Here is a 16,582-nt window from a genome sequence, read left to right as displayed (position 1 = left end):
GTAAGCCCTGTGTTGTCTTGAATAGTAATGAGTTGTGTATTATATTGCAGTACACTATGATGTGGTATCACATTGAAAGGCTTGGCTGTAATAGAATGACTGCAACCCAGCCAGCAATAAGAGCACAGCTGTTAAAAGTCTTGGGACATTATCTTTACAGGAATGTGGGGGTTGGGGATTAACCCATGATAACTTTTACCTCCAGAGAAGTACAATATACCTTTAACTTGTTGAACACTAACCAATGGGATGTTTTGATGGGGAGAGATTGATTTAGCATTTGTAGATAGTGGGGGAATGTCAATCAATGAGTTGGGACAAGTTCAAGTCTGCAATGCAGGGCCCATCCTGAGATGTGAAATCTCATACACAAACAATTTTATGTACTATACATGGGCACACAAACACAGGAGGACCTTTTTATGTTGTACAATTATAGGATTTTGACTCTCTTTTTGACTCTCTTTTGATTCTTGTGTGTGTGTTTTTTCCAAAGTGAAAGTACTTCAATCACAGCTTTATATGCAGAGACAACTACAGGTAAGCCAGTCAGGCTGATTCCCCTGAAAAGTGTAAAGATTTCAGCTCTGTGGTGCTATCAAATTTCTCTTTTTTCTTTAGCATCCTAACCAGCCCAACACAGCAACAACAACCAGTGGCGTAAGTTTGTGTCAGGACTATCCAAGCTTTTTTGTCCATTTGTCAGACTACAAGCAGACAGAGGATTGTTTAGGAAAACTTTGAAAGCAGCCATTTTGCGGCTCTGCTTGGTGACACTAGACACTTGGTGGCTTAGAAATTACACACTTTGGCATTCATTTTTTACATATAATTTTATGACTGATCTTTGATTTCTCTAATTGGTAGATCTCAATGCCTCAAGAAGCCTTGGCTTGGGTCTAATACTCAAATGTCAATTAATGATTCAAAGTAATAGCAGATTTACTTCATGATATCTTAGTATGTTCTAACTAAATCATGAAAGTAATTATATACATTTTGGAATATTCTAAGCATGTGCCCTGTGTTCAGAAATCGAAGGTAGACAGTTAATGTATAACACTGGGATTGTTCTTGCAACATTCCCTATAGCCCCTATACATATCTTGAATATTGTATCTTGAACAATAAGCTGGCTTTGAGCCACTCCCTGCCATATATATAAGAGTTTATCATCCCATCGCTTTTGAGTTTCCAACATCTCAACTTTCTGTTAGTTCCGTTATCCAGAGATGTTGAGCATGAAGAAAACTGTGAGGTCCTACAGCAGTCAGTCCTCAGTGGGTATGAGCAACAAAAGCTTCTCCTCATGGAGCTCCTTTGGGAGTGGAGCAAGGGGTGCTGTTGAGGGTTTTAAGGTTGTTGGTGGGTACAAATCAAGTTCTGGGATTTATGGAGGTGGTCTGGAGTTTGGGTATGGGATGGGCATGGTGTCAAGAGAAGGTTGGGGCTCTGCTCCAACCGTTTACCCTCCAATTACAGCTGTAAAAGTCAATGAAAATCTCCTAGCACCTCTGAACCTGGAGATTGACCCTAACATCCAAGCCATCAGGACTGAAGAGAAAGAACAGATCAAGACACTCAACAATCGCTTTGCTTCATTCATTGACAAAGTAAGTCTTTTACTTTTTTTCCCGCATTTATTTGAACCAGTTCGTTTACATGAAGTGTCCGAACGAATATAATCACTTAAATTAAATGGACCCAATTGGATTCCCAATGCTACTTATCAGTGAATCTGTGAATTGTTTATTTCAATCAGTTCATTTACATGAACTGTCCAAACAAATCGAATCACAGTGATTTGGACTTTCTGATGATATGTGGTATGATGCTGTTAGTTACTCCCCAATACTGCTTGTGAGTAACAACAATAGATGCTTATGCCCAGCCCAATCATCGTTATTGCAAATGTTCCTTCATTTTATGCCTGATATGTCCATTTTATTTGGCTCCAAAGTGCACTTTTCTAGTGTTTGAAAAAGAATATCACACATTATAGCCATGTCATATCTAAAGGAAATTTTCTTCTAGAGCTTTTGTCATAATCTCATGTCATAAACAATTACACTCTTTTGGCCTTTTAATGTCAGAGAAATGTGCAAGATGCTTCTGCACATTTATCTCTGGATCATTATATGAAAGTGAAGTTTTACATTTACAGTGAAGTGTATCTTTAGGTTTAGAGCACTAAATGTATCACTGTAATTCTAAAGGTTCCTATCCAGTGCAAAAATGCACTGGCACTAGTTCAGTAAATGCATAAATACACTGTAAAACTTGCCAGGATTTTACAAGTTTTTATTGTATTTTCTTACAATAAAATCCTGCTTTCATTATTTTACTGTAAAATCAAAGCAGGCAAGGTCATTTTCTGTCACAAAACAACAAATTACTGTGAAAAAAGAAATTTAAATATCGCACTTCATTATGGGAAAATGGTGTTTCGTTTGAAGTCACCATTATGGTGTTTAGTGTTCCCTTTGGATGAGACCTTATCTTGTTTAGATAAGTTGGTGCAATTGTGTTTAAGAACACAATTTGTTGTACTGTGATATATGGAGAACATTTTTCAGTTTATTTTGTGGACTTTATGATGGACCATGATGTATAGTCTACACAATATGATGCATTGAAAGTAAAGAAATATAATTATTTTAAAGGAAAATGACATAGGCATTTTGCAAAGTTTGGCTATAATATGGTTGGATTTATCACTCATGAACTTTTTATCATAAGTTGTCAAATAGGCAAGCACAGATATCAACACTCAGCACACAAATCTCAATGATGGAAAAAAATATAGAAGATCATTGTGATTCTACAACACAGCACTGCTATTTCAGTAATTTCTTGGTCCTGTTCACTGTGAAGTCACAGTTTATTGTCTTATAATTTTACTAAATTGTCACAATACTACTGTAAAATATACTGTGAAATTCATGCAACTATTAGCCAGGAATTTACTGTAAACTCACACTAAATGTTTTTACAGTGTAGGCTTATGTTTTTGGCCATTTAGTCCGAAGTATTTATTTCACAATATATAAAATATCATACTACGCTTTTTAGAATTCCATCCACACATCGTTTTGCTTTTACAGTGTGGTGTTGAACTGTAGTGGATACAAGAAGAGTTTCTGTTTGCAGTGACCAAAAAGTTCAACTCTCTAAAATAAAATAACATTTAGTCTGCTAAATCTGCTCCACTATCTGTTTTTATTGCTACCATTTTCTTTACCTCTCAATGATTCCTCACAATTTGGTAGTTCCCCGGAAAACGTATGCATATTATTTTTTTATGACCCCCATCTGGAAGAGACAATGTTTACTCTGTCATAAACACACCTTTTTACATGTTTTGCCAATATCAGTTTGCTATCAGGTACAAAGATCCCTCCCTTACATGCTTTATTAGAAACCCACACAGACACATATAGTATGTGAGCATATGCACAAACACACGCACACAAAGCTGTCTCTGAAATTACATAATCTTGTAAAATAAAGGACAATGAGAGGAAAACTCATTCCTCACACTTTTCCAGAACTGTGTATAAAAGTAAACGGAATCAAAATATATTACAGAATCTGACAAATGGGCAGTTGACATGACATGTGTCCTGTGGTGTGACATGGCCTTCTTCATGTAAAACTGCATTTTTTTACTCTGATTAAAAGTGTGAATAACTGAAAAGAAATAGTGACAGCCTCAAAAATATATTTCTTTATATTATTATCCAACTTTTTACCAAAAATATTTTTTATGTTTATGTTCAGGTTGATAATTATCTATGATGAATGTAACTTATTTACAGTATGTTCTCACTATCATTGTTGTCTTTCCCCAGGTACGTTTCCTGGAACAGCAAAACAAGATGCTGGAGACCAAATGGAGTCTCTTGCAGGAACAGACCAACAACCAATCCAGCACTGATGTTATGTTTGAGAACTACATTGCAAATATGCACAGACAGCTGGACAGACTAGGCAATGAGAAGCTCCATCTGGAGTCTGGCCTTCGTGACATGACCAGCCTGGTTGAAAACTTAAAGAGCAAGTGAGAACATTAGAAATGTCTGTGCTGTAACTTAGTGTAACTTATTTGTATGTTTTCACATTAAAGTGAACATACACATTCCAAAAAATATTGTACATTCCTTCGCAGGTATGAAGATGAAATTAACAAGCGGAATGACAGTGAAAACAACTTTGTGCTCCTTAAAAAGGTCAGCATATATACAGTAGTTTAAAAGTATATACAGATTAAGTAATTTTTACTTAAGTTTTTTCCCACCCAAGTTCAAAATTCATGCATGTGTGTGTGTGTGTGTGTGTGTGTTAGGACACTGATAGTGCATACCTGAATAAAGTGGGGTTGGAATGTAAACTGGACATCCTAACAGATGAGCTTGACTTCCTTAGGCAGATTTATGAGGAGGTATAATTCGGTCACTTCACAACTTAAAATCGCAAATAAATATTTCCCTGCATTGTTACAGGCTCACGCAATACACTTCACAATTTTTTTGCATTTACATACAGTAATAAATCATATCTCTTAAGAGCTTAAAACTCAGAACTCTTACAGCAAAAAAAATATGAATGTGCAAAGCTTTTTTTAATTTGTTTAAAAATATATATTTGAAATGGTAATCAATGCAAACCTACAAAAATGTTTCTTTGAACACTTCGAAGTGTATATTGGTGGTGAAGGGATGAACATGATTTACTTTAAGCATTATAAGTAACTCCAGGGTTACCCTTGTTCCATGTGGATAGGACCTACATGAGCTCCAGTCACAGATCAAGGACACATCAGTTACTGTGGAGATGGACAACAGGAGAAATCTGGACATGGATTCAATTGTGACAGAAGTTCGTGCTCAGTATGAGGAGATTGCCAATCGCAACCGTGCCGAAGCAGAGAGCTGGTACAAACAGAAGGTGACTGTACTTCCCTTTGTTTTACCTTGCCTGGATATGTGTGTGTTTTAATATTTAATTATCACAATTTTACACAGTCCTGCTGACATGATTGATTTATTATTGTAGTGTATTCTCAAATGAATTGTGTTATGTGGTGTGTATACGTCTGTGGCTGTGCATGTGTCCTATGATTTTAGTATGAAGAAATGCAGTTGTCGACCACCAAACATGGAGATGATTTAAAAAGCACAAAAGCTGAAATTGCAGAATACAATCGTAAAATTTCCCGTATACAGTCTGAAATGGAAATGATTAAAGGCCAGGTAAGGACTTTTGAACTTTTTCTCACTATTCAAGGTGATACATTAAAAATGTTGCCTTGATTATCGAATTAGTAATACTAAATTGAATGAAATGAAATGAAATAAAAAAAGAATAATATTTCGAACATATGCTTTAGAATGTCGACAAACAAAAAAATGGTGTCATTTGACAAGAATGATGAAAACATTCAGTAAATCTAATAATAAGCTCACTATATGAGTTAATTTTAAGTTGATCTCAAGATACATTTGAGCATGTGGGAATGTTGTAACCTTTTGTCTACTCTAATTGTTTTAGCATTCAAACCACGAGGCTCAGATCACTGAGGCAGAGGAGCGTGGTGAGCTAGCTGTGCGAGATGCAAAACAGCGTCTCCAAGAGCTCGAGGCAGCTCTTCTGAGAGCAAAACAGGATATGGCTCGCCAGGTACGCGAGTACCAATCATTAATGAACATCAAACTTGCCCTGGACATTGAGATCGCCACTTATAGGAAACTCCTGGAAGGAGAGGAGAGCAGGTAGGTGTAGGTTAAAGGGATGGTTCACCCAAAAATGAAAATTCTTTCATCATTTACTCACCCTCATGCCATCCTAGATGTGTATGACTTTCTTTTTTCTGCAGAAAACAAATTAAGATTTTTAGAAGAATATCTCAGCCTAATAGTTCTGTAGAGTGCAAGTGAATGGTGGCCAGAACTTTGAATATCCAAAAATCACATAAAGCCAGCATAAGAGTAATCCATACGACTCCAGTTGTTAAATTCATGTTTTCTGAAGTGAAATAATCAGTGTGGGTGAGAAACAGATCAATATTTAAGTCCTTTTGTACTACAAATCTCCACCTTTGATCAGCAGGTGGCGAAATGCACAAATAATACAAATCGCCAAAAAACAAAAGAAGAAGAATGTGGAAGTGGAAGTGGATATTTATAGTAATAAAGGACTTAAATATTGATCTGTTTCTCACCTACACAAACCATATGCCTTCAGAAGATATTAATTTAACAGCTGGAGTCTTATGGATTACTTTTATGCTGACTTTATATGCTTTTTGGCAATTCAAAGTTCTGGCCACCATTCACTTGCATTGTATGAACCTACAGTGCTAAGATACTCTTCTAAGATCTTTATTTGTGTTTTGCAGAAAAAAGAAAGTCATACACATCTGGGATGGCATGAGGGTGAGTAAATGATGAGAGACTTTAAATTTTTAGGTGAACTATTCCTTTAAGTCTTAAGTGTTTGTTTGACAATTGAAACAACTAGGAAACTTTAAGAACAGAAAATCAGGATGGATTCTGATGCAAGTCTTTGTGCAAGAGTTAGACTTTCAGTGTTATGTGTACAGTCAGTGTAAATATCCCTTAAAAACCACTAAAATTATTAACAGTTAAATTGAAGCAGCTGACAATGTGCTTTTGGATGTTCCTTCACAGGCTGTATGGTAGATTCCAGAATCTTTCCATCTCTAAACAAATATGTGAGTTCCTTTATACATTTTATAGCATTTGTCTTTGCACATATTTTGTTTCCAACATCACATGTTTTAATCAACATCAAGATTTTAGGTTAAAAGGAATTTATAAGGGAAAATGTTTTACGTGCTGTGACTGGTCACATTTCTTTGAACTTTTTCACTGTTTTTTAATCACCTTTGGCCTTCACTTGTTCATTTAGTTTGCTGTGACAAATAAACTTTTAACAGTACAAATGATCCATGTAGTTTCTCAAAATGGTAAAACAGCATAATTATAAAAGCATTAGCAAAATGGTGTTTTAAATAGTTTTAGAAGTACAGCATGTCACACAACACAACATGTCAACTACCCACACGTACATGTGTGTTGCAAGTCTGCATTTAAACTTCCTTAGTGCCAATGCTATTACTTTATTTTTCTCAGCCTTCAGCTATGACCTCGAAAGCAGCCACCTTACAAGTGTCTCATCACAAAGTGTTGGGAAAGATGTTCTTGACACAGGCCTGGTGAAGAAGGAAGTCATGATTGCTGAGCGTGACAGTGGCATCGTGGCAAATGAGAGTTATAAAGCTGCCACGTTCACCAGCAGCACCGCCACAGTCACCAAAAGCACAAAGACCATCATCATCACCAATGAGACAGAGAAGAAATTGGTAGCTACAGAGAGCATTGTGGAAGTTATGGAAAAGTCTGCAGAAGAGGATGTTATTGAATGACTGATGAATAGATGAATAGAATGTCCTGTGCACAAGGCCATCGCTTGAAATTACAGGGCAAGGAGAGTGTCCACTGTGTCCTTCGTTAAGGCATGGCAGACCAAAATGTTTTACATAATATGTGAATAGTAAGTAAAAAAAAAAAAAAAAAAAAAAAAAAAAAAAATAATAATAATAATATATATATATATATATATATATATATATATATATATATATATATATATATATATATTATAGTTATAGTTTACATGTTCATCATATATTATATTAGTGGTTCAATACTGTGATACCTGTTTGTCCTCCCCTGTCGATGGCCCTACTTGTGCACAGCAAAATCTTGTTTAATCCCTTGATTATTTCTTGTGCTCTTAAACTATTAAAAGTATTAAATGTCTGTCAAGTCAAAAAGAGAAAAATCTTTGTGCACTATATGTTGATCATCACTGTTATTTTCACTACAGAATATAGTCACATAAACTGAATGCAAAAACAGATTACCTTGTTTGTTTGTTTTATTCATATTTTGAAATCTTTAAGCTTTATGATATGCACTCAGAAAGACATAAAACAGATGCTACAGAAATAGACTTTGGAGTAGAATGTGTAAACAATTTTTTGACAGTCAATGATGACACAGAATAGAAATTAAGCGAAGGTCATGCTTACTGATTCCTTCAGTTCAGTTGTTTATAGAAATAACACCAGATGTGACGTAACCAATGACCAATGGTGCAACATTTTCGTTTGAGCTCTCAAATTTCTGCAGTTCTGCTTTCTATATAGCTTGTTTGAACATCAGTCTTGGTTGCACTTCCATTCCAAAACAACAGAAGGGGTTGTGCTCAGACAAACCAAGCACAACTCAATAGTAACTTGTTCTCTTTGCACTTTACATTTAAAAGTGCCCTGGTTTAGTTTATCAGGAGAATAGAAACCTAAGTATAACAGATCTTGAGCAGTCTTTTTAAAAAAAGAATTTAGAAGGTAACAGTGCACATTATTTAGAGACTTGGTTAAGACTGCAATAAATTAGTTACAAAAACTAAAAGACACAAAATAGCAGGGCAACTGGACAAGAATATATATATATATATATATATATATATATATATATATATATATATATATATATATATAAAACCCCAGACAAAATGTCGATTCAGACTACAGTAATGAAACAGACTTATTTACTTGCTTGTCTTAGGTCATGCTTTAGAAAACATATAGTCTTGCAGGTCTACACACGTAAGCACACATTAATATTGACAAAAGTCTTAAATAGTGTGTGATATCTGCAGTAAGCTTTTCCTAAATAAATAAACCAAAGATGCATATCCAAGATACTACCATGTATGCAGGTGTAACATATCATCTGATGGAGATCTGCAGTGCTGGGTACTAATGGATTACATGTAATCTGGATTACATAATCAGATTACAAAAATCAAGTACTTGTAATTGGATTAAATTACACTTTTTATAGATTACACGATTACATATTAACAAGGCAACGGTAGTAAATTGTTGATAATTTAATGATCATCCTAATCATTCTCTTTTGGCAATCTTTTAAATTTTTCATTCTAAATCAGCACACAACTGATATACGTTCGGTAAATCTTCGAATGTTTTCGGAAGTGACGGGGAGGGTTGTGTGCATTACACTCAGAACTGATACTCGCTACTAGCCAGCCATGTGAAGATGGGGCTGTCTACCTTAGCATTTAACCACTGGATCTATAGAGATAATTTTATTTTTAAGAATGAAATTACACCAATGGTGTGCAGCTCACACATTGAACTTAATTCCTTCAAAGGATCTAGTGGATGCCATTTCTAAGGGTACACAATAGTTCAACTGCAAAATGTGCAGCAATATGAATCAAAGCCCATCTCTACTGTTACTGCTGATGCAGTTCCTTGTGTGACTCGGTGTGACTCAATATTCTGCTTTTTTAGAATATTCTTGCTGTTCAAAAGATAATTTCTTGAACCTCAGCTTTGGAATAGGTGATGGACTATCAGTAAGCAGTAAGGGTTAAAAGTGTTTCAGTGTTTTTAGATGAAAGCTTTGACCTAGCAACGTCGTTGCTGTTGATTTTAAGGTCATTAATGTTCTTCTTAATGTTGCTATTGTTTTATGCACTTAAAATGAACTGAATGTCTCAGTGTTTTGAATTATAAACTTTGTCCATGCAATGTCATTGCTGTTAGATTTAATGTTTATTTCATTAATGTAACATTTAAAACACTTATTAAAAGAGCTCTGTTTGTGAGGCTGTTGTTGTTAGTAATAAAGAATGGAATACATATTCTTCCTCTTTATACTTTTACATTAAAATGATAATCCTACTCAAATGCATGAGACAAAAAATAAAATAGAGTTTGGTTGAAAGTAATTCCAAAATAATCCAATAGTATTCGGATTAGACTACCCCAAAAATGTAATCTACAAGATTATTTTACTGATTCCATTTTTTTCCCCATGTAATTTGTAATCAGTACCGGATTACAGTTCACAAGTAATCTGCCCAGCACTGGAGATATGTAGCGGTAATACTCACATTTATGACAGCGTCTCCTCCACTGGCAAACACTGCCTTGGAAACGTAGGGTATCTAGATTCCACCCCTATCAACTACAGTAAAACACAAACTGCTCAAACCAGATTAAGCTAATTCATTGCAATCATTTCAACAAAACCAAACTGAATTAGACGGCATTCACCTTGTAGCACATGTAACAATTACAACTGATCTCCAAGCATACTTATTTCAGCACTGTTTGAAATTTGAACAAATATTTATTATATTTATGAAAAATGTATGTAAATAATATACATATGAATAAAATACATATTAATAAAAAAAATGTAGAATTGTTTTAGAATTAATCCATTGCATTTCTATTACACATCTTTTAATTGATATAAATATGTATTTTACTCCATTAAATATGTACCCATGTTATGCATTTCACCAAATCTAACCATAGCCTCAGACACAGAGATACAAACTGCAAGTCCTTGCCTTGGGGACAAGTCAGTCACATTAGGCTAGTGCACTGGAATTTCTCAAGACTTGCCACAACATGCACAGAGCTATTATGTTCTGCTTTGCATGCACTTACTGATCCCAGCTGTGGTGCAGTTAATTAATACTATGGTGAGTCTAAACAGCAGCTATGACATTGTTTTCTGCCATTTGTTATACAATAGGTACAGTAGAGTAAGTTTAAAGGTAGGCTAAGAGAAAGTACACTTGAGAATACCATACATAGCAACAGCTGGGTTGATGATTCTTTGTAGTGATAAATGTTGACATGTTTGTACCTCAGGTGTTTAACCCTGATCCCTCATTACCACACCTTAAACACAGCCTACTAACCTGTCCCCTACGATTCATATCTTCCCTCCCCAACCCCGTTTGCAACATTTATGCTTTTACACTTTCTGACTTTCTGGAATCCATTCTAGTAGTCTGTTTTTTTTTTTTTTTCGTTTTTTTTTTTTTTTTTTTTATTTGACCCTTTAATCCTATATGTTTAAAATTTATCCAAAACACCCTCTTTCTCCCTCTCTGTCAATTTGTCTTCCTGCTTCTGTGCAGGTCTGAACAGGTTGGTACTTTTTTGCATATACAGGTAGAAACTCAAGGGATTAACTTCCTTTGAGTTGATGTTCAGGTTTCTCCATAACCCTCATAATGCTACATATTATATACAAGGTCAAAGATTCCTCCTGAATTCCAGGACATGCTATTTTTGTACATTGAAAAAGGTTGGTAGACTGAAACATTACTCAATAAATAAGCTGGTATTTTGAGTATTTTGGTATTTTGAAACAGGCTTGCTTTTCAGCACAACGTATACGAATGCACACATCAATACTGCTACGTGCGTCTCTCTCTCTCTCCAGTCAATCAAATCCGTTTAGGTTTTTGTAGTCTGAACAGGACAAAAACACATTAAATCAGATTTTTACAAGCCTCATCCAAACCACATTTGTAGGTGGTTTTGAATCCATTTAAAATCAAACTTTTCTTAATGCATCTCAGTATGAACGGTCAGATCAGATTTCATGTGTTTTTTTTTTTTTCATTTTTTTTTTTCATTTGCTGCGCACGACAGTTGTTATACGTCAGGTTTTGCAATGAGAAAACATACTGCTCTCTGAACGGCATAAATAATGCCTTCACAGGGCACATTGAATTTAATACAAAATAGGATCATTGCAAACAGAATTTTCAATAAAAATGACTTCAAAATGAGTTCAGCCTGTTTTATTACACATTTCATCCCTACAAAACTCTCACAGTGGAAGGTAAACAAGGCATAGAGATCATCACTTCTGAATGAAACACCCATTTGCCATTTATGTGTTACAGGGCACGCAAAGCACTGTAAACCTCTTATTATAATACAGACATTGGGTTAACTTACCCAAAGATATGAGCTAAAGTGCAGTAACCCATACTGGTTGTGAGAAACCACAACACAGTAAAGTATTGAATGTCACGTGAATATGGGATGCTTGAGCATTTTACCACAGGATGCAGGTCCTCGTCTCACCATCCGGCCTTTTTATGATTTAATACAGGACACAAAGCCTTCAATACAGGCTGTTTTGCTCTCTGCTAAAATACAGGACCCCAAGATAAAAGGCGTCCCATATGAGATGTCGTAATTTCGGCCAAAATACAGGACATAAATTTGGCAGCAACAACATTAGCAGCAACAAACATTGCATATCCACCTCTCCCATTTTTAAGCCATTGTCTGTGAAGAATGTTCATATTTTTCTGAACAGAAAAAAATCTGATCAGGCCACATATAACTTGCAGTTTGAACAGTCACTCAAAAAAATTGGATTTGAGGAAAAATCTGATTTTTCCTGCAGTGTGAACAAAGGCTTGGTAGACTAGACCTGCTTGCACTGCTGCTGCTGCACAGCAAGTACAAAGAGCATACACAGACATGCTGCTGCTGAACAATTAGACATATGTAAAACATGCTGCATGAAGAAAGTAGGGCATGCTGCTGCTGCACAATTAGACATATGTAAAACATGCTGCATGAAGAATGTAGGGCATGCTGCGGCTGCACAATTAGACATATGTAAAACATGCTGCATGAAGAATGTAGGGCATGCTGCTGCTGCACAATTAGATATACATACAATTCCCTTGAACCAGACCTAGATATGTGGTGCTGGTGAGAAGGAGGGTTTTAGAGAGTAAGCAAGTGGATTGACTAACAGATTATGTCAAAGGACCAATTATCTTGCACCATGTAGATTCTATACCTGTATAAGAGATACTCAACATAAAGTTGGACGAAAAACATTAAGATATGTTACATAATGTGAAATATTCTTTAAAACAAGTAGCCAGTGATAACTTAACGTCAACATGAAATCCTTGCTGTCTACAACAGAATATCTTCTGTTGTAGACAGCAAGCCAAACCTGCTTACCTCTTTCCTTCATGCTGATAGATCATCTGTGAAACACAAACACAGAAAAAGGCTTTTACAAGCCTTATCAAGGGCAGCAGTGCTTTGTAAATGTGAATAAAACTGAGATAAACCTACTCTGCTATTCACTACATGTTTATATGTCATTTCTATTGTTACAATTGTCTGCACACTATACGTACTTGACAGAGTAAATATGTTTGTGTGAGGTCTGTTATGGTCCCACAGCTCTCAATAGTATTTATGTGTGTTTGTGTATGTAAGAGAGAGAGAGAAAGAGAGAGGAGTGAAGTGTGGTGGGGAGGTGTGTTTAGTGTGAGGGGCCCTCATCAAAGTTTTGACAGAACCTGTTTCTCAGAGTGCAACAAACACCTTTATATATTTTACTTCTCCAGCTGCCTCTTGAAAGACTGCACACACCTTTTTACATAATGAATTTGCAGAATGTTCACTGACATGATGGTATTTTATTCCTTTTGCCACATAACAGTGCAGAGACTACTATTGTTCTCTTGATATTGCTGTTCACTGTGAGATCACAGTGTCTGATTGCACACAAGAAGCCTATAAATACAATGTAAAATAAGATATAAATAAAATAAGGTGCTAGTAACAGCAACAGAAATAATAATAAAAATAATTTACAATAACATAAAGTAAAACAAGACATTCAACAAGACATTAATAAACTATAAGAATATTCAAATACAATAAGAATTTTCAAATGCAATTTGAAAATGCATTCAAAATACTGATTACTTTGAGGAGTATTCATGACAAAAAAAACACACAACAAAAAAACACATGCATACAATGTTTTCTTCAGTAGAAAAACTTAATCTATTTATTCTAAATTTGCTCTCTTACACATCTTTGCCATGTTAAAGGGTCTTGAGAAACAGGTTTATAAGGTTTCACCCTAGCCAGTCCATTCTGTATTTGCATAAGCTAGAAACAGGTTTATAAGGTTTCACCCCAGCCCCTCCATTCTGTATTTGCATAAACTGATGGATGTTTTTGACAGGTGTGGCTCATTCTTAAGCTGTGGTTAACAACGCAAGCAGCTATTTAGCTTTTCTGATGCATTTCTCACAGCCAATCGCTCATTAGCAGTTAAAGGTCCACTCGTTACTGGAACGAAACCAGAGATACCAACAAACCACAAGCTGACAAGACTGGTTCAACGCTATGATTTAGTTGACTGTTTCAGTTGCACTAGATTTGTCTTATCAAGCAAGTATGCCTGCATTTAACCTGAATAATACTGCAAGTAATCCTGCAAAATGCATTGATGTGGATGCAAAGAGCTTTTCTAACATTTAGGATATCTTCCCATGTTTCATCCAAATTGCATAATGCAAATAATACATGTAGCCGGTGGGTTGAAAATAATCACCACAGGATAAAAAAATATCTTTTGGGGTTTTATTCTGATGGCTGTTATAAAATAAAGAAATAATAAATATATAAAGAAATTAAATACAAAAAATATGTACAAAAATGAAATACGTTAGAAGCTAATGTCAAATGAAAATACAAACAGGGCATTAGCCTATCCATATGCTTCAGAAAACATCACCTTAATACATACCGTATGTCATTCACAGCATTTTATGCATTTAAGTACTTGCTTAAATCACTCAAAGCATTTTATGAATTTTTAACCAGGCTTTAAGGACATGTATAACAGTTTTAAACAATAAAATTCTCAATACACATGTTCACTTAAATGGAAAAGATATGATTAATACTAAATTTACATACCCATTCCTCGCATGTGTGCAAAACGTGGTCAAACTCCACACATGCAATCCATATGCATCCTTCAAAAATGATCCATAACAAACACTCAATTTTAACATACAACTCTGGGGCACGTTCATAAAATGATATTTCTGAAGTTATATGCACAGCCTTTAACTGCATTTCTTGTATCAGGTTAACATTGTTCAGTGAAAGAAGCATTGTGGTTCAGGTACAAGTTTGTTAAACATAAATATGGCTATGTGTGTTTCCTTTAGAGTGTAGGGTTACTGAGATATTCCTTTGAACATAAAGGTGTTTATGAGGTCAATGTGCTTTCAGCATGTGCTTTCAACACAAAGTTTGTGTTGCCACCGTCCTGTCTGAACTGTGAATGTTTGTGTTTGTGTGTGTGTGTATTATACAGTTGCGCGGGCACATGCAGAGCTCAAGAGTTTGGGAGATCAATGGGCAGAGCAGAGCACTTATACAGACTACTCCAAGCTACTAATTTATTTTAACTCCCAGCATTTTTTTTTTCTCTGTATAAGGGTGCAAGTGAATGATCTGTGCTGCAGAGCTTCCCATAAAGCTTTGAGGTTGCATGGTTTAATAGGCGGTATCCATACTTTGATCTGCAGCTCTCTAGCTTGTCAAAAGTGTGTTTCTTCGTTTCATCCTTTAAAACAAACACTGACAAAGTCTATGTATATCTGTTTCATGTAATCCAAGTTAAACGTACCTCCTTGTGACTGTTATTTTAGGAACTTATTGCATTGATGGTTGCACAGAATTTCTTGGTTGTGAAAACTTCTCATGCTGAAAACTGAAGAATTTATTCAGTGACAGTTTGTACTGCCAAAAAGAGGTAAATGCTCACACTGTTCTATTTTCAGATACTGTGGGCTTTGTTCAAGACTTGTCAGCAAATCAAACTTCCACTGTCCCATGAAGGTGTATACAACCAGTATGGGTGTAGATTTGTGTGTAGGGAGTGTAAGTATTGGTTTTGGGGCTAAATCTTTGAATATTATAGTGCCACGTATGTATTCTCCAGGTGGTCTTTATGTAGCAGGTGGTTGTAAAGAAACAACACAGGATACAAAAATATCTTTTGGGGTTTTATTCTGACACTATTATAAAAAAGAGAAAAAAACTGCAGTCGATAGGGCCATATATACAGGTGCATCTCAATAAATTAGAATGTCGTGGAAAAGTTAATTTATTTCAGTAATTCAACTCAAATTGTGAAACTCGTGTATTAAATAAATTCAATGCACACAGACTGAAGTAGTTTAAGTCTTTGGTTCTTTTAATTGTGTTGATTTTGGCTCACATTTAACAAAAACCCACCAATTCACTATCTCAAAAAATTAAAATACATCATAAGACCAATAAAAAAAATTTTTTTAGTGAATTGTTGGCCTTCTGGAAAGTATGTTCATTTACTGTATATGTACTCAATACTTGGTAGGGGCTCCTTTTGCTTTAATTACTGCCTCAATTCGGCATGGCATGGAGGTGATCAGTTTGTGGCACTGCTGAGGTGGTATGGAAGCCCAGGTTTCTTTGACAGTGGCCTTCAGCTCATCTGCATTTTTTGGTCTCTTGTTTCTCATTTTCCTCTTGACAATACCCCATAGATTCTCTATGGGGTTCAGGTCTGGTGAGTTTGCTGGCCAGTCAAGCACACCAACACCATGGTCATTTAACCAACTTTTGGTGCTTTTGGCAGTGTGGGCAGGTGCCAAATCCTGCTGGAAAATGAAATCAGCATCTTTAAAAAGCTGGTCAGCAGAAGGAAGCATGAAGTGCCCCAAAATTTCTTGGTAAACGGGTGCAGTGACTTTGGTTTTCAAAAAACACAATGGACCAACACCAGCAGATGACATTGCACCCCAAATCATCACAGACTGT

General features: G+C 35.6%; 1 protein-coding gene across 1 annotated transcript; it reads left to right on the top strand.

Moving 5' to 3' along the window:
- The first annotated feature begins 507 nt into the window (after window positions 1-507).
- LOC127448646 (keratin, type II cytoskeletal 8-like) lies at window positions 508-7,599 on the top strand. The gene is made up of 11 exons (XM_051711330.1): window positions 508-540; window positions 622-660; window positions 1,218-1,613; window positions 3,852-4,060; window positions 4,169-4,229; window positions 4,346-4,441; window positions 4,783-4,947; window positions 5,127-5,252; window positions 5,551-5,771; window positions 6,690-6,733; window positions 7,155-7,599. The coding sequence occupies exons 1-11, from the start codon at window positions 523-525 to the stop codon at window positions 7,445-7,447; spliced, it is 1,668 nt and encodes a 555-aa protein (XP_051567290.1). The 5' UTR covers window positions 508-522; the 3' UTR covers window positions 7,448-7,599.
- The last annotated feature ends 8,983 nt before the right edge of the window (window positions 7,600-16,582 follow it).

This window comes from Myxocyprinus asiaticus, chromosome 12, assembly GCF_019703515.2.
Source record: "Myxocyprinus asiaticus isolate MX2 ecotype Aquarium Trade chromosome 12, UBuf_Myxa_2, whole genome shotgun sequence".
Taxonomy (NCBI): domain Eukaryota; kingdom Metazoa; phylum Chordata; class Actinopteri; order Cypriniformes; family Catostomidae; genus Myxocyprinus; species Myxocyprinus asiaticus.
The sequence above is the reverse complement of the archived record's forward strand: the minus strand, read 5'-3'. Positions and strand labels throughout refer to the sequence as shown.